At 45.8% G+C, this 18,528-nt stretch overlaps 1 protein-coding gene across 3 annotated transcripts; it reads left to right on the forward strand.

Annotated features, from left to right (window-relative positions):
* Nucleotides 1-859: 859 nt before the first annotated feature.
* Nucleotides 860-16,608, forward strand: ZNF212 (zinc finger protein 212). 3 transcript variants are annotated; one of them, XM_003983196.6, is made up of 5 exons: nucleotides 860-1,023; nucleotides 11,450-11,839; nucleotides 11,972-12,098; nucleotides 13,692-13,781; nucleotides 14,545-16,608. In XM_003983196.6, exons 1-5 carry the CDS (start codon nucleotides 1,000-1,002, stop codon nucleotides 15,399-15,401), a joined length of 1,488 nt encoding a protein of 495 aa, XP_003983245.1. In that variant the 5' UTR covers nucleotides 860-999; the 3' UTR covers nucleotides 15,402-16,608. The 3 variants fall into 3 exon arrangements, with proteins under 3 accessions (XP_003983245.1, XP_019681545.2, XP_044908898.1); XM_019825986.3 differs by lacking the exon at nucleotides 860-1,023 and adding an exon at nucleotides 1,168-1,433 and having other exon boundaries at nucleotides 11,455-11,839; XM_045052963.1 differs by lacking the exon at nucleotides 860-1,023 and adding an exon at nucleotides 1,168-1,433 and having other exon boundaries at nucleotides 11,455-11,839; nucleotides 14,548-16,608.
* Nucleotides 16,609-18,528: the final 1,920 nt, after the last annotated feature.

Below are 18,528 nucleotides of genomic sequence, written 5' to 3' on the forward strand. Positions count from 1 at the left end.
TGAAGTTACTTCAGGTAGTGATCATGCTGTGAAAAAATTTGATCAGAGTATCAAGATTGTGTGTTGGGATGGGCTATGGGCAGGGTGGACCGAGAATGTCTCTCTAAGGAGGTAAAGTCTGAACTGAGCCCTGCATGCTAAGAAGGAGTCAGTTACGTGTGAACATAATTTTCTGCTGATCTTAAGAGTTTAGTTTTCTGGGGAAGAGCCTCAGGCCTATAATTCAAAGTGGAAGTCCATTGCCTGTCTCTATAGAGACAATGTGGTACAAATTAGGCAAGTATGGTTGCACTAGTGTTTTGTATTGGGTGATCAAATGGAAATGCAGTCGTGCTTTCCAAATCAAAATTCCAAAGACCTCAACTAACAGTAACATGTGGACTGGATTAAACACTTGAAATCAGAGCCATCTTGGATTTTCCATGGCATGTGATTACCATAGTTAATAGGATACAGTGAGTTGGCCTGGGCACCTTGACCCCACACTGTTGATGTGGAAAGTGTATTTCTAGTTTCTAGAAAATCAAATGACAGATGAACTAATGGAATAAAGCCACTTGCCATTTGGGACCGTATCTCTTTTCCCCGACGAAATGACATACTCTTCCCTCAGAGCAAAGTCTGACTTGTATACATTTTTATATCCCTCAAAGCACCTGGCCCAGCGCTCGGCACGTAGAAGAGGCCCGCGTTCGCCTTAAATTCTGAACCTACCCTTGACTTGGAGGGACAGAGCCCTTCTAAGGTCGCACAGTCTGGGCCCAAGGGCCGAGCTGCTGTTCACCCTCCGGCCGCACGGAGGCGCCCTAGAAACCTCGCGCGGTGAGGACGAGCGGCGGGAGCAGCTCTTGGCGCCGGAGGGCCGAACTCCCACAATGCACCTTGTATCAACACGGCACTGGTGGCGGCTTCGAGGAGGGGCAGGGAGCGCCCAGGGGACCGGCACGCAGCCCGAGGGTTATCAGGCGGGGCCCGGGTGTTGAGGGGCGACTGGCAGCCATGGCGGAGTCGGAGCCTACTCGGGTAAGGGTCCTCCTGGCACCGACTGGCGGGCGCGTTCGGGATGGCGGAGCTCCTGGCCGGGGCGGGGCTTCGAGGTCCGGACTCCGGTGGGGCTGGGGGTCCGGGGGGGCTCCCGGGCTGCTGCTGGCGAACGCCGACCTCCTCCCGCGACCCCCGGGCTCTGCCCTCCCCCTCTCCGGCTCCTTCCGCGTCGGGCCGGAGCCCCAGCGCCACGCACCGTCGCCGAGAAACTTCTCCGAGGCTTGTTTCGTGTTCTTGGATTTGCGACCGTCCCCACACTTTTTCGTCATGCGCTTCCAGGCTGGAGAGGTGGCGCGCTTTGGAAACCCCGGGTCGCCATCTCTGCCAGCGAGCGCGCGTGGTGCCCCGGGACCCCAGGACTCACGGCCTCCCCGCATGTTCTCAGCTTGGTGTGTTTTGCTCGTTCTTTCTGTCACTCTCTCCTGCTGCAGACTTCTGTACTTGGGTCGCGGCCACAGGGTGAAATCAGGCCGGGCTTCCTCCCTTTGGGGACAGGTATTACCCCACAGTGTAGTTGCTGCTTTTGCCTGTGAAGCTCTCGGATCTCTCTCCCTTTCCCCGGTCCCCATTCGCCCCCATTCGTCCCCATTCGTCCCCATTCAGGGGATGTCAAGACACGGAGCATGGGGGTGAAGAAAATCCCGGTTACGGAGTCAGGGAACTGGGGAACTCAGCTCTCAAATACCCATTTGACTGATTTTAGGCAACTGTGTTTACACCCTGGGCCTCCCTTTCTTTGGCTAGAGATGGAGAGTTTAGGACTGGTTTACTAGATGATCTCAGAGGATCCTTCTAGCTCTGACATTTTCTTACTAGCGGTTAATTTGGTAACACAAGGAGGTTTGCTCTGGAAAGGACAGAGGGAATTAAATTAGTTTTTGACGAAGCATTTCTGGGTCTAGAAACACTTTCGGAATGATGTGAGATCTTTGTGAGAATTGGGAGCTAAGGAGAGCCTGTGGTGAAAAGTTTACCATGAGCAGGTTAAACTTGCTCCTTTTTGATTCTCGTAGAAGGTGGGTGAGAACCAGGAGGGAGAGGATTGGAAGAGGGAAAGGACTGGAAGACTCGGAGAAGGCAGTGTTTGCTTTCAAGAAGTTAGTTGAATTGCAGAGACACAAATGTTTATAATATTTGCCTCCTCTGACCCTTTTCATCTCAGCTCTTGTAGTCAAAGACTTGGCTTTTCCTCAAGACCAAATTGGTACTAAAGTGGGGCAGGACGACAAGTTACTAACCTCCAGAGTACGTCTTTCTGACTCGTCTGTGTCAGGGCACCGTTCCGTGCATGTCACCAACAGACCTTGTCAAAAGAGCCTTAAAAGATCCACCAAAATCCCATACCGCCCTTTAAATAACTTAAAGATCTGTCATTGTAGAATGTATTTAAATCGTTTCGTCTGTTCTCAGATATTACCGCTTCAGATGAGGATTCCGTACCTTTCCTTTGACACTGACCAAGTAGGCACCCTGATGAAGACAGCTAGAAACAATGGGGGGGGGGGTGTAGGGGGGAGGACACCACTTAAATATATCTGAAATGTAAGTTAATAAAGAATACTTGGAGCCCAAAGATGAGTTCTGAGGCCAACTTGGAGGGCATTTGCTAAACATTCATCTTTGGTGTTTATGGTCCCAAAGGACCTGAAAACCAGGAGACAAAACTTAAGGGGCGGGGGTGTGTGTGTGTGTGTCTAAGAAGCTTCCTGCCCCAGATCCTTAAAGTGGAGACTTCAAAGGGCAGCATTCAGCATGAACTGAACGTAAGCTCTTAACTCCCAGTATTACACAGAAAATTGTGTGAAACCTTGGTGCTGGGAGATAGATGCAAGATGTCCCTTGAGAATTTATGGTGACTCTGATATGGGTTTATTGCCTGAATTCATGCTACCTGGATGGTCTAAGAAACCTCAAGCCAAGAATGTAGTTTATATTTACTTAGTTATTATTTTAAGTAGACTCCATGCCCAGTGTGGGGCTTGAACTCAACTACCCTGAGATCAGGAGTTGCATGCTCTACTGACTGAGCCAACCAGGCATTCCACCCCACCCCACCTCCCAAGAATGTAGTTTAAAGTACTGCTGTGTATCAGAAATAAACACAGATCTTCTCTGGAGGAATCTGCATTTGACTCAGACTTCAAATAATTCCCCTATATAAAATTACAGGAAAATTGAGTTAAAAAAAAAAACACAAAAAACCCATTACCAAACAAGCAATGAAAACTACAAGGAAAAGGCAGTAAAAATAATGGACAAAAGTAGACCTTCAAAGATTCTGGATATTGAAATTACATAAGAAAAACATATTAAGGGGTGCCTGGATGGCTTAGTCAGTTAAGCGTCTGACTTCAGTTCAGGTCATGATCTCAGGGTTTGTGAGTTCTAGCCCCACATCAGGCTCTCTGCCATCAGCTCAGAGCCAGCTTAGGATTCTATGTCCCTCCCCTCTCTCTGCCCCTCCTCCGCTCTCTTGCACATCTTTTATATCTTTTGCACTTTCTCTCTCAAAGTACGTTAAAAAAAAAAAGAAAGAAAAACACTGAAATTCCAGAAGGAAGGTGCATGCACACTTAACACTTTGCACTGAAGGCTATATTTGATAAATAGCTAATGACTGAGGCTATTTAGGACCGATGCAAACATTAATACATTAGAAACCCAGGGGATCCCAATCCGGATAAACGGAAAAAAAATCTCTACCTAGACACATAATAGTGAAAATAGAGAATACTAGACAGAATTCTTTTTTTGTTTTAGACAGAATTCTTTTTTTTTTTTTTTAACGTTTTTATTTATTTTTGAGACAGGGAGAGACAGAGCATGAACAGGGGAGGGTCAGAGAGAGGGAGACACAGAATCTGAAACAGGCTCCAGGCTCTGAGCTGTCAGCACAGAGCCCGACACGGGGCTCACACTCATGGACCGCAAGATCGTGACCTGAGCTGAAGTCGGCTGCTCAACCGACTGAGCCACCCAGGCGCCCCTAGACAGAATTCTTAAAAGCAGCTGGAGAAAAGAGATTACCTTCAAATGAAGTGTCACTAGATTAATGTGGTCCAGCTTCTCAACAGCAACAATGGAAGCCAGACAAACTAGAATGATGTTAGTAAACTGGAAGAGAATAGCTGTGATCCCAGATTTTTATACTCAGTAAAAGATCTTTTAAAGACAAGGGTAAAAAAAATATTTTCAGATGGGGGAGCCTGGGTGGCTCAGTCAGTTGAACGTCCAACTCTTGATCTTGCCTCAGGTCATGATCTCAAGGTGGGATTGAGCCATGCATTGGACTTCACACTGAGCATGAAGCCTGCTTGGAATTCTCTCTCTCTCTCTCTCTCTCTCTCTCTCTCTCTCTCTCTCTCTCTCTCTCTCTGCCCCCCCTTCCCTACTTGTGTGCCGTCTCTCTCTCTCTCTCTTTCTCTCTTAAAATTAAAAAGTATTTTCAGACAAAACTGCCATGTTACTACCAATACATTCTCAGTAAAGGAAATTATAAAGGGTATACTTCAGGTAAAAGGAAAATCTTCCCAAATGGAAATTCTGAAAATGTAAGAAAGTATGATGATCCATGTAAATGGGTAAATCTGAACAAATATTGACTAAATAAAACAAGCCTAAATAAAACAACCTTTTGTGAGGTTAAAAACAAAGGCAAATTAAAATACATGGAAGCATTGATGTAAACTTAGAAAGAGATCAGAATTCAGTTATTCAAAAGCCTTTATAAGTATGCTTACTGTTATATCTAAGATATTTGCTAAAAGACTAGAACTTGCCTGTAAAACCTGCAAGTTAGAAGGGAGAATAATAGAATAAGGAAAAAAAATCATCTACAAGAAAACAAAGACAATGAAAAGAGAAGAGAAACAGTAGAAGGTAAAAATCAATAAAAATAGATCAACAGTTACAATAAATGTAAGTGGACAAAATGTTCTAGTTAAAAGGCAATATTTGTCAAGATGAGAAAAAAATCCAACTATCTAGTTTATAAGAGATACAACTAAAAGATAAAATTACAGGAATGGTCGAACATAAAAGAATTTGAGGGACGCCTGGGTGGCTTAGTCAGTTAAGCATCTGACTTTGGCTCAGGTCATGATCTCACGGATCTTCAGCTCAGAGCCTGGAGCCTGCTTCAGATTCTGTGTCTCCCTCTCCCTCTGTCCCTACCTCACTCATGCTCTGTCTTTCTCTCTCTCAAGAGTAAATAAACATTAAAAAAAAAAAAAATTGAAAACATACCAGGCTAATATTAATCAAAAGAAAATTAGCTCAACTATATTAATATTCCTAGAGCTAGAGGGGTACTACTACTTTTATAATGGTTAAGATTCAATTTACCAGCTTGACATGACATTTCTAATATTTTGCATCTAATTACATAGCCTCAAAATATATAAAACAAAAGCAGACAACTACAAGGAAAATTCACTAGCATAGTAGAAGACTAACAAAACTTTAGTTTTTATCAACCAGAGAAAAAATTAGTATGGTGTGGCACATCCAATAGAACTTTCTGAGATTATGGAAATACTCTGTTTTGCACTGTTAAATATAGTCACTGTTCATATAGTCATATATATATATATATATATATATATATATATATATATGGCTATTAAGCACTTGAAATGTAACTAGTATGGCTGAGAAACTGAATTTTTAATTGAGTTTCTGTTAATTTAGATTTAGATAGCTATGTGCTTCTAGTGGCTGTCGGACAGCACAGATATTTTTTTAGCCATATATCTGTCAATATATAATATCAACATACAGGCATACCTCAATTAATTGAGCTTTGCTTTGTTGCATTTTGCAGATACTTTGTTTTTTTACAAATTGAAGGTTTGTGGCAACCCTATGTCAAGTCTCTCAATGCCATTTTTCCAATACCATTTCCTGACTTCGTGTCTCTGGGTCACAATTTGGTAATTCTCACAATATTTTGAAGTTTTTCATTATTATTATGTTTGTTGTGAAGTTCTGTGACTGGTAATTATGACTTGCTAAAAGTTCAGGTGATGGTTAGCATTGTTTTTTGCAATACAGTATTTTTTTTTTAATATTATTTTTGAGAGAGCGCAAGCAAGAGAGGGGCAGAGAGATGAGGACAGAGGATTCGAAGCAGGCTCTGTGCCGACAGAAGTGAGCCTGATGTGGGGCTCAAACTCATGAACCGTGAGATCACGACCTGAGCCAAAGTTGGACGCTTAACCAACTGAGCCACCCAGGCGCCCCAGTAAAGGAAACTTTTTAAATGCACAAATGAGACAATATTTGCAACACATATAGCATGGATAAAGATTAGTTTCCAGAATTTTCAGAGAAATTCTGAGATGGTAAGGAAGTCAGATAACCCAAAAGATAAATGGATAAAAGACTGAGCAAGTAGTTCACTGAAGAAACTTGAATGGCCAATAAACATTTAAAATATGCTTACCCTTAGTAATCAAGGAAAATGGAGATGGAAACCATGAGGACGTGTCAATTCAGACCTATTAGGACAAAATACTAGTCTGACAGGAACACATAATTGGGGAACATCTAGAATATATATGCACATACTATTGATAGGAGTGCAATTGATACAACCACTTTAGAAAACATTTGGCGTATTTACTGAAGTTCGAGATGTTTACCCTATTAGCTGACAATTCCCTTTCTAGGACTATACCCTCAGGAAACTGGGCTGTGTCTGTTAGGAGCCATGCACAGTCTGGTCCGTTGCAGCACTGTTTGTGATGACAGAGGTGGAGGACACGTCAGTAATGGGACGGAAAAGTAAATCGTGGTATCGGCACATTGTTATTTAGAAGTGAAAATGAATTAATTACAGCCATCTGCAACAACAGGATATTCTTAGGAGTTGTGAAATAAGGATTCTATTTGTGTAAAGTCCTAAAATATGTAAAACTAAAGAGCATACATTGTTTTGGAAACAAACATTTGGTGAAAACATGAAACAGAAAATAGTGAAAAATCAAATTCAGGATGGTACTTCAGAGAGTCATACCGAGGACTTCAGAGGCTGTATATCTGTAACTGAGTGGTAGTTACGTGATTTGTTGCCACTACATAAGATGTATAAGATCTTATGCATTAAGTAGTTTATTTAAACTATTCAGTATTTAAAAATCATGGTATCTCAGAGTTGGAAGTGACCTTAAATATTATTTAGTCCACCTTAATCAAATACCACTTTAGGATGTTATTTCATTATTTTGTACTTCAGTCAAGCAGATTGCAGGTTCCTTAGCAAGGACTGTGTCTTATGCTTAATGGTGACGGGTTTCAGACCATAGCTGCAGTCCCATTATATGAGACTTGATCTCAGTATAATAGAACACTCGAGCAGGACTGCCCTGGAATATCCAGAAGTATGGGCAACATACGAGTACTGGTTGGTTGGTTGGTTGGTTGGTTTTTAATGCATATTTTTGAGAGAGAGAGAGAGTGCGAGAGGGGGAAGAGACGGACAGAGAGGGAGACACAGAATCCGAAGTGGTTCCAGGGTCTGAGCTGTCAGCACAGCCTGACATGGGGCTGGAACTCATGAACCACAAGATCATGACCTGAGCCGAAGTCAGATGCCTAACTGACAGCCACCCAGGCGCCCCAGTAAGTGTACTTACTGTATTTTTCACTGCCATCAGGAATACTCTTAAATATGGAAGTTCTGTAAAAAATAAATTACAAAAAAATACATGTTTATTGTCGAAGTCAAACGATAGTTGACAAGGAAAGGTTAAAATCCTTTCCACTCATCTCCTTGAAGGTAAGTGGTGTTAACAGTTTATTGAGTATCTTTCAGACCTCCCTGTGTGCCGAAACAAACATATACTTGTATATCTTCTCTTCTTTAGGAAAGTGGGATCATAATAAATATCTTTCCCAGGGAGCCTGTGTGGCTCAGTGGGTTGAGCTTCTGACTCAGGTTCAGGTCATGATCTTGTGGTTCCTGGGTTTGAGCCCTGCATTGAACTCTCAGCTCTCAGCACAGAGCCCACTTCAGATCCTCCGTCCCTCCTCTCTCTGCCCCTCCCCTGCTTGCACTCTCTTTCAAAAATAAACATTAAAATAAGTCTCTTTCCCTAAAAGTTGGATTTTTAACCAGCAGTGTATGGTGAAAACTCTACTGAATCATATGCATAGATCTAACTCATTATTTAAAAAGATTTTTTTTCAATGTTTATTTTTGGTACAGAGCATGAGTGGGGGAGGGGCAGAGAGAGGGAGACAGAATCTGAAGCAGGCTTCAGGCTCCGAGCTGTCGAACAGAGCCTGACTTGGGGCTTGAACCCGTCAACTGCGAGATTATGACCTGAGCCGAAGTCGGAAGCTCAACCGACTGAGCCACCCAGGCGCCCCTAACTCATTATTTTTAAAGGTCCTGTTTGGTTGTGCCATAATTTATTTAACCATGAACAGACATCTGGATTATTTCCAGGCTTTGACTATTCCAAAGGATGTTACCAGTAATCTCTGTGTGGATGTCAGTAAATAATGCCATTTATTTTTGTAAGATGGATTCTGGTAAATGGGATTGCTAGGTGAGAGGGTTTTTAATGACTTTTATGAGATATTCTTCCCTGAAGTTTGTAGTAGTTTTCATTCCTTCTGGGAGTGTTATGAAAGTGCCAGTTTTATATCCTAGTCAACTCTGAATGTAGCTCCTTATCCCTCTTTTTCAAGTTTGTCAGCCTGGTGGGTGAAAAGCAGTTTTACTTGGTTATATTTGCACTCCTGACTGCTTCTTGACCACTTGCGTTTCTGCGCTCACAATTGCTTACTTTGCAGTTTTATTTTGGGGTTGTTATCTTTTCCTTCCAGTTCATACCCTGTTTACATATATTCTCTCCCTGTCTGTTTTTTTAGACTTTGTTTATGGCGTCTTTCATGGCAGCTAACATTTTCTTCTCTCTTGGCGTTCTAAGTCGTGCTTACTGAGATACAATTTACATCTGGTAAAATTCGCTCTTCAGGCATACAGTTCAGTGAGTTTTGACAAATGTGTAGCTATCATCATGTTACCAAAATATAGAATATTTCCATCATCCCAGAAAGTGTTCCTTTGCATTCACTCTCCTTCTCCCCTCCAACCCCCTTACCCCCCACCCCCGCCCCAGCCCCTGGCTACCACTCTGTTTTCTGTCTCTGTCATTTTGCCTTTCCTGAATGTCATGTAAATGGAATAGAGTGGGTGGCATTTTGTGTCTGGCCTTTTTCACTTAGCATAATGATTTTGAGATCCATCCATGTTGTTACATATGTCAATAGTTTGTTCCTTTTTATTGCTAATGTATGATTAATACGTTAATTATTAGTATAGTAATAATGTATTAGTATTCTATCGTATGTATATTCGTTCCCTAGGGCTGCTGTAACAAAGTACTGCAAGTTGGGGGGCTTAAACACCTGAGGTGTATCGTCTTCACGGTTCTGGGGGCTGGAAGTCTGAAATCAGGGTGTCCACCGAACTGGAGAATCGGATATTCCAGGCTTCTCTCATTGCTTCTGGTGCCCCAGGCATTTTCTTGGCTTGTGGCAATAGAACTCTGACCTCTGCCTCCACCGTCTTGTGGTTGTCTTCTCCCTGTGTGTGTCTTCACATCGTCTCCCCTAAGTGCATGTCTGTCTCTGCCCAAATTTCCCCTTTCATAAGGATGCCAAATCATATTTGATTAGAGCCCACCTAATGACCTCATGTAACTTGATTATCTCTGTAAATATTCTTATCTCAAGATAAGATCACATTCCGGGGCACCTGGATGACTCGGTTGATGGAGCATGAGACTCTTGATCTCGCTGTTTGAGTTCGAGCCCCATGTTAGGTATAGAGATTACTTAAAATAATAAAATCTTAAAAAAAAAAATAGTTACATAGATAAGATCACATTCTGAGATACGGGTGGTTGGGACTTCAACATATCTGTTTGGGGAAACAAAATTCAACCCGTAACATAAGAATGGACCCTAGTTTGTTTATTGATTCACCTGGCCCGTAGACATTTGAATTGTTTCCATCTCAATAGATCGTCCCAAACAGAAGTAGCAGCTTGATTTAACCACTCTTTTCAGCCTTTTGTTATGTACCAGAGGAGAGGAATTACTCCTTTGCTCAGATCCTGACCCACCTGCCCGTCTGCCTGAAGTGCTCAGCAAGCTGCAGAAAGCTGGCGGCAGAAAGGCCAGAGGGGGCTCCACGAAGCTGGAGAGGAGCGAGTGAAAGTGAAAAGCAGAACACGCGATGAAATGAGTCTGTCCAAAAGCCTAGGATTTTGTTTTGCTTCATTTGTATCGATCTTTGAGGTTAAACTTTCATTTAAATCTTTTTTAGGGGCGATAGTTCAGCTTTTAACCCACATGTTCCACAATGAACTGAGTTGAGTAACTGGAGTAGGTCACGGCCAAGCGTGTGTTTTGAGTTTGGGGCCCGTCGGTTGCATTTTGGCCCCTGTTTCTCCAGACCCTAAGTCCTGGCGCCAGCTGTTCTTCCAAAGATACTTCTTCTCAAGCAGCCTTGAACAAAGTGTATGCCATATAAAAGAACATGAGCCTCTGGGGGTTTCGGACTGAGATCAACTTGCAGTGGTCCAACGGGGGGGGGGGGGGGGGGGGGATAAGAGGGAGTGGTGGGAAGACTTCCCAGATGTTGGTTTCAGTCATGTCGAGCTTCAGCTGTAGTGATTTTCCTGCTGTTGGGGACAGATCATAAAAACGAGAAGCGTAAGGCAAATGTCAGTAGACTTCATCACATCATGTCAGTGAACATATATGAAGGATTTAGGAGGTGTTACTGTGCTAACCGCTTGGGCACAAAGATAAAGGAGTTGAGTCCTGTAGGTCCTGCTGGGGATTTGTGTCTTTGTTGGTCTTAGAGAATATGCTAAGAGTGAAAAACAGGTAAGAAAATATTATGTACAATATAATTTCAACTTTGTGGAAAAATAGATAAGTTAAAAGATTAACAAAAACCTTACAGGGGCGCCTGGGTGGCTCAGTCGGTTGAGCATCTGACTCTGGCTCAGGTCATGATCTCACCCCCCTGCTTCGGATTCTGCGTCTTCCTCTCTACCCTCCCCTGCTCATACTCGCGCTCTCTCTCTCTCTCTCTCTCTCTCAAAAATAAATAAACAAACGTTAAAAAAAAACCTTACAGAAATACACCAAAATTCTAACAGCTTACTTCTGGATGGTGGTATTTTACATAATTTTTTTCCTTCTACTTTTCAGTATTTCCTCATTACAACGTACATGTATCATTTGCAGTATCAGAATGCAAATGCTTTAAAAAAACAAAAGTAGAAACTAGGTAGCTCTAAACACTCTTGGACCCACTGGACCCATTGTTTCCTTTACGTGATATTTGGAAACGACACTGACCCTGTGTCTGATTCTTCAGCACAGGAGGAAACGCCGCTCCACACCTTTGACTCCTTCCATGTTGCCCCCACAAGAGACAGAGAAAAGCTCCTATTTGCAAACCACAGAGATCTCACTGTGGACCGTGGTGGCCGCCCTTCAGGCCGTGGAGAAGAAGGTGGATGCCCAGGCCGCCCGGATACAGAGCCTGGAAGGGCGGACAGGCACCGCCGAGAAGAAGCTGACGGACTGCGAGAAGACGGCCGTGGAGTTCGGGAACCAGCTGGAGGGCAAGTGGGCCGTGCTGGGGACCCTGCTGCAGGAGTACGGGCTGCTGCAGAGGCGGCTGGAGAACATGGAGAACCTGCTGAGAAACAGGAACTTCTGGGTGCTGAGGCTGCCTCCGGACAGCAAGGGGGAGGCCCCCAAGGTAGTCCCCTTGGGGATTAAGAATTAGGCCAGATGGGGAGTCCTGCCTTGTATTCTTTAAGATTCTGACTTGCTGGCTTTTCCTTCGTAGCCGTGGCTGGAGGCGCTCACTGCGCAGTGTTTGTGATTTCAGGTGCCCAGGTCACTTGAAAACGATGGAGGGTGCTTTTCGGAGCAGGAGTGGGAGAATCTGGAGGACTGGCAGAAGGAGCTTTACAGAAATGTGATGAAGAGCAACTACGAGGCCCTGGTCTCTCTGAGTAAGTAGCAGTTTCTCCCTGGAATTCTCTTTCAGCATCTTACATCCCTGGCCAAGTAGCTTGTGACTCAGACCACACCTGTGATTCTAGTCGGCTTTGGCTCCTCTGTCGATCTGGGCCAGGTCGAGAAATGGGAATCTCCAGGTCCTCAGTTCTCGAAGACTTTTAGAAAGGTCTTGGTGTTGCATATTGTGTATTTCTTCTCTGCGGTCACATAGTCCGTTCCTGACAATATTTACTAGTAGATAAGATGTCATATGCATTATAGTGTAGTGTGGCCAGGGCTCCTCATGCTGTTTTTAAAACTTAAACTGTTTGACAAGAAATCCTTTGTTACCTAAGATGAGGCAGGCAGCACAGGCTAACCAAAACATTTTCTTGGCATTTGGCTGGACTTACATCCAATCACTGTGAGCTCAATGTCTATTTTGTGTTAATTACAAGTGCTGCTTAATAGATGTATATCTTTATATATAAAAGACTAGCTTTTACTTAGTAAGTAGATTTTGGTAAACAAAATCTTTTAAAACTGAAGTCCATGGGGGCCCCTGGGTGGCTCAGTCTGTTAAGCGTCCAACTTCGCCTCAGGTCATGATCTCACAGCTGGGGAGTTGGAACCTCACATCCGGCTCTCTGCTGTCAGCCCAGAGCCCGCTTTGGATCCTCTGTCTTCCTCCCTCTCTCTGCTCTACCCGCCCCCACCCCCAGCTCTCTCTCTCAAAAATAAACATTTAAAAAAAAAAAAGACAAGAATGTTGTATGAGTGTCTCCCTCTTTCTCTGCCCCTCCCCCACTAGGGCTCTTTCTCTCTCTCTCTCTCTCTCTCTCTCTCTCTCAAAAATAAATAAACATTAAAAAAAAAAACAACTGAGCTCCATGGAGGAATGTCAGAAAGACCAGTGTGTGGGGCGCCTTGGTGGCTTAGTCTGTAAGTATCCAGCTTCGGCTCGAGTCATGATCTCATGGTTCGTGAGTTTTAGCCTCGCATCGGACTCTCTGCTTTCCTCCCAGGGCCCGCTTCAGATCCTGTCTTTCTCCCTCTCTGTCCCTCCCCCACTTGCACTCTCTCTCAAAAATAAACATTAAAAAAAAAAAAGCCAGCATGACTGGAGCAGAGAGGGAAGTAGCAAACGGGCCAGAGAAGGGACTGCTTGACCTCGGCTGTTATGTGTTCTAGTGGCAGGTTCCTCGGCTGTCCTAGCTGGGGATAATGGTGCCTGCCTTACCTTGCAGTATGTCAGCATGGTTGAAATTAGATACCCTGAAAGGAGGCAGCACTTGAAACCCTGTACAAGTGAGGGCAGGGTGGTGCTGGGGGAAGGGGAGCGGGCTCCAGAGGCCGAATACTTGAGCCATGGTAACGCATGGAGGAGCGTGGAAGGCAGCAGCAAACTGAATAGATCTTTCTAATCGTCTCTAATTTTCCAGTTGTCCCAAACTGCCAGGGGAAAGTGGCAAGAACGGTAGCCCTTTAATCTTTTCAGCTCTTAATATCAACCCTCTGGCAGTGGTCACCTTGTTCGTTGGCACCTGACCAGTGCCCAGTGAGCTTTTACTCTCTCCTGGGCTCACACTGTGCCTATTCCAACCCAGAGGTTCTTGGCCCGCCAGAAGAAGAAGCGGAGTTGGGTACAGGGATGCTGGGTGACTTGGAGGAGGAAGGCCCTGGTGATGTCCTCCCAGGTGAGTGGAACCAGAATATTCCATCCCTCTCCCTACTCCCTGCGGCCTGTAATGAGCTTTCCTACTGCTAAGCTGCCAAACATTGTCGGCAACCTCATCTGGTGTTACTTCTTTTAGATTCCTTGATGATTTTCATTAGTTCACCTGCTAAGGAGTCTTAACTCCTTACCGCTGTGAAGGTCTTGAGTTTCGTGACCATATCCTACCTCATGCCTGCTCTACTGTAAGAGTAGTGTACGTAATAGTTCTAGTTAAAACCCACTGAAGATTGAAGATAGGGTTGGTCAGATCTTAGGAGTTGGTCAGATCTGGGTGAGAGGCAGGCAGAGCATTTATAAGCCAGGTAATTTGGGGGGAATGTGCAGGAAGATTGGGGCTGGATACGTGAATATTGAAGCTTTAGGTTTAAGGGTTGTTTTTTTAATCATTCACATTATTTTAACACTCTTGAATTAGTACAGTTTTTATAGTGTGTTTTGCCATTTTTCATAGAAATTGAATACAAATTTGTGGACAACCTTAGAGAACTATCATTTATAACATTGTTCTAGAAAAATAGCATTCAGATTTTTCTTCATGAATATAGGTTTAGTTTTTCAGGTCTTAGAACCCAGTCTCCTTCTCCTCCAAATTATCCCAATTCCCTTGATCCTGGGATGCTTTGATTTGAGCCCTTTTGAAATTCACGGATGTTTGTTTAGTTCTGAAGAAACCGAACGTGCTAGAATGTGATCTTTTTTGTTGATCTTCTTTCTCTTGGCAGCAGAAGGGGTTATGATCAAGCAGGAGATACAGTATACTCAGGAAGGCTCTGCGGATCTTCCTGGAGAATTCTCAGGCATTGCAGAAGAGCACGCTTTCCTGAGCCCAGAACATACTGAACTCTGGGGTGGTCAGGGTAGTTCTGTCTTCTTGGATCCAGGCCCTGGAGACACTAATCTGGAGGATCCCGTCGAGGGCAGTAGAGACTCTGGCAGCGGCGGCACTCTGGGCTGCCCCCCGAAGCAGGAGCCTAGTAGGCAGGTACAGCTGGAACAGCAGTGTGGCCAGGGCGTAAAGCTGAAAAGGGATGCTTCTGGCCCTTATGAATGCTCCGAGTGCGAGGTCAGCTTCCGCTATAAGCAGCAGCTAGCCGCGCATCTGCACACCCACTCGGAGTCGGGCATGGCCTCGGAGCCAGAGGAGAGCCTTAGACCCAGGCCGCGACTTAAGCCCCAGTCCAAGAGGGCAAAGCTGCATCAGTGTGACGTGTGCATGCGGAGCTTCAGCTGCAGGGTGAGCCTGGTAATCCACCAGCGCTGCCACCTGCAGGACGGGCCCAGTGCTGGCCACTCTGTCCAGGAGAGGTTCTCGCCCAACAGCCTGGTTGCCCTGCCCGGCCACATCCCTTGGAGGAAAAGCCGGAGTTCCCTCCTCTGTGGTTACTGTGGCAAGAGCTTCAGCCACCCATCTGATCTGGTGCGGCACCAGCGCATCCACACGGGCGAGCGGCCCTACAGCTGCTCAGAGTGTGAGAAGAGCTTTGTCCAGAAGCAGCACCTTCTGCAGCACCAGAAGATCCACCAGCGGGAGCGGGGCGGGCTGACCCTGCAGCCGGGAAGGCCCAACGGCCTGCTTTAAAGGTGCCGGCCCCTCGTCTGTCTGGGGGGCGAAGGGGCTGGCATCGGTCCCCCTGAAGAGACACTGTGCAGAGTCAGGGACTGACTTCTTCCTGAGGGGAGTCGCGTTGATTTGCCTTCCCTTGGCCAAGCACCAGGCCGAGCCCAGACACTGTGCTGAAAACTGTGGAGGAGGAGGAGTCGGGGGCCGCGCCTCTCCCTGCCGTCTCTACCCTGCTGTGGAGTTTGCTGTCTCGGGCACCTTCACGTCTCTGGTTTTCTCATCCGGGCTGATACTCGTGGGCTGGGGTTGGCCCTCTGACCCTGCAGGGACCGGTGGCTGCTTCTAGGGCCTGTCCCAGCATCTCAGGTCTTCCCGGGAGGTTGGGTCAGGTCAGTGGAGCGAGCAGGTGGGCGAAAGTGTTCTGGGAAGCATATAACCCTCTCTTTCCTCTTCTTTTGTAGTCTCTTTGTTAATAACCAGTAGAGGACATAATTTAAATGACTGCTTACCCTGTTCTGAAGAAACTTTTTTGGAATTAGATTTTAGTTGATTTAAAAAAAAAATACAGTCTGACCTTGTTTTCTAAATTTCCCGCCTTGTAGAGGTTGTTCCTAACATGGGGACTGGGCCTACCCTCTAGGAGGGATTTGTTTATGGGGCTCTTCTAGCCCACCCACACTTAGTTAGGCCAGAGATCAGGGGGCAGAGTGCTGGGCTCCCTGTCGTGGGGGTCCTTGGCAGTCTCACAAGGGGCTACCTGAAGCCAGAGGAGCCAGAGGAGGAGAGCGGTAGGAGTAGACCCCCAAAGCCCCTGCTGAGAACAGAGTCCCTCATGGAGCCAAGAGCTCACTGCTCGGGAATCCCGGTCTCTCACCGTAATCTTCCTCTTCCCACCTGGTCCTCGCTGGGTTCTGCAGCCGCCCAGGGTAGAAGACTACTTCATTCCTTATGGTTGTCTGACTCGTTCTGGTGGGTGTTGGAGTTTGTTCTTACTACACCGGTTGTTGAGATTGTGCAGATTACACATGTTCCAAATTAGTTCTGGGATTGACTGTTCCAGAGACGGTGGAGAAAAAGCGCAGAAATGCTTATTTCTCAGGAGTGTTGAATGCTTGCCTCACTGTTGTCTGGGGAGATGGGAGTGGGCTTCTGGGTCCTATGTGAGTGTCCCCTTTGATGATTTGCAGTTGCCTAGAATAAAACTTGCTACTAGCAAAAAAAAAAACAAAAAAAACCAAATGCTCACGTTGGATATTTTTTTCCCTTTGTCAAGGATACCGAGATGGAGGGGCGCCTGGGTGGCTCAGCCAAGCGTCCGACTCTTCATCTCAGGTCGTGGTCTCATAGATCGTGAGTTCAAGCCTCGCTTGAGATTCTGCCTCCCTCTCTCTTCTCTCTGCCCTTCCCCTGCTCTCTTTGTGCCTCTGTCTCTGTCTCTGTCTCTCTCTCTCCCTCTCTCCAGACAAACAAATAATATGGAAGAGGTGGCTGACCCGGAGCAGTGACAGAGGCATAAAGTCACAGCCTGACCTGCATTTGTACTTCAGTTTAGGACAGACGAGAAGAGGGCATGTACGAGGATGTTCGTGGGACCTTGTTTGTGATCGAGGGCCGCACACAGTCTGGGTGTTGGTTGTTGGGAGATGGAAGGAAGAGAGGGCAGGTAGGGTGTGATCTCAGGGGGTACTGGGTAGCAGGAATGTCGGCTTGGATATGCATGTGGCCACATTGGTGGTTGATCTTAAACATGCAGTGCCGAGTGGGAAAATGTAAGCAACTGGACGAGATCTATGACAATACCATTTATATGAAATGCACGTACACAAAACATTTTGTAAGAACACCTAGAAACCAAAAGTGACACCTTAAAGGCATTACAGTTGCCTACGGGAGCGGTGAGAGGGACGTGGGGATAAAAAGGAATAAATAAATAGATAAAAATAAATGCAGGTCGCTGTAAGGTATGGGACTGGCTTGGTGTAGAAATTGAACATGAAGGGGACGCAGGCGCCGTGTTCAGCTGAGGTGTCGGGCTTCGTTCTATGTAGGGAAACCTCTGGAGCCACTCCAGGTTCCTTCTACAGGCTCCCGCCCCCAAGCTTTTTTGCATCCTGGATTCCCCTAAATCCCATCCTTGAATATCCTCACCTGCCAGCTGAGTGTCTTAATGTGACCAGTCTTTGGCATCGTGGGGAGAAAAACAAAGGACAGGATAGGATTCTGGTTCTCTGGCAGCGTTTAAGTTTTCCCTGAGGCAGGAGAACAATTTATCAGGCCTTTGGACTACTGTAATAATGGCTGATAATTGCTGAGCCCTCATGTGTGAGGCACTCTTTTAAAAGTGAACTCAGCCCTCACACCAGCCTCTTGGGGGGTACGATAATACCCCGTTTCACATCTCGCATTCTGCGAGATGAAGTGACCGGCGGAGGTTGCTGGCAACCCAGGCCATCTTGCCTCAGAGCCCATACGCTTGACCATGGGTGCTTCTGGTTGACCGTAACCAGGCACCTCGGGTCCAGGCTGGGTTCTGAGTCTTTGTTACCCAAAGCGTGGGTTCTGCACCAGCGGCATCGGCATGGCCGGGGAGCTTTGTAGAAATGCAGACTCAGACCCACCGAGGCCGAGTCTGCAGGTTTTAACAAGATCTCCAGGTCTGTGTCTGCGTCTGTGTCTGCGGTGCCTTCTTGAGTGTGATAGAAAATACCAACCTTTTGCCGGCTCTGCTAGGTGCCGGGAGGGAAACGGGAAATGGAGCTGTCGGAAGGACAAGGATGATCAAGTTAGAAAATTTTAAATCGACAATAAGGAAGAATTAAATGCCGAACATTAGTGACTCTCATCTGTCCTGCGTTCTCTCCTTCCTTTCCTACAGATTAGGGTCCCGATTGTTGCCCGCCTGAACTGTCCGGTAGCCTAACTGCTCTCCTGCCCTTCACCACATCCTTTATGCTACCAGAGTCCTTGTCCTGGCACACGAACTGAAGAAGGGCTTTCCTCCAAGACAAAGAGCCGGCTTTTTAGTGTAGAACTTACACTTTGACCGCCTAAAATCTAACCTGCTCCGAGTTTCTTCCCCTTTCGCTCTCTAAAGTATCCTTGCTGCTGCCACGTTGGGCGGCCTGCCACTTAGTGAATAAGCTGT

Source organism: Felis catus, chromosome A2 (genome assembly GCF_018350175.1).
Source record: "Felis catus isolate Fca126 chromosome A2, F.catus_Fca126_mat1.0, whole genome shotgun sequence".
NCBI classification, from domain to species: Eukaryota; Metazoa; Chordata; class Mammalia; order Carnivora; family Felidae; genus Felis; species Felis catus.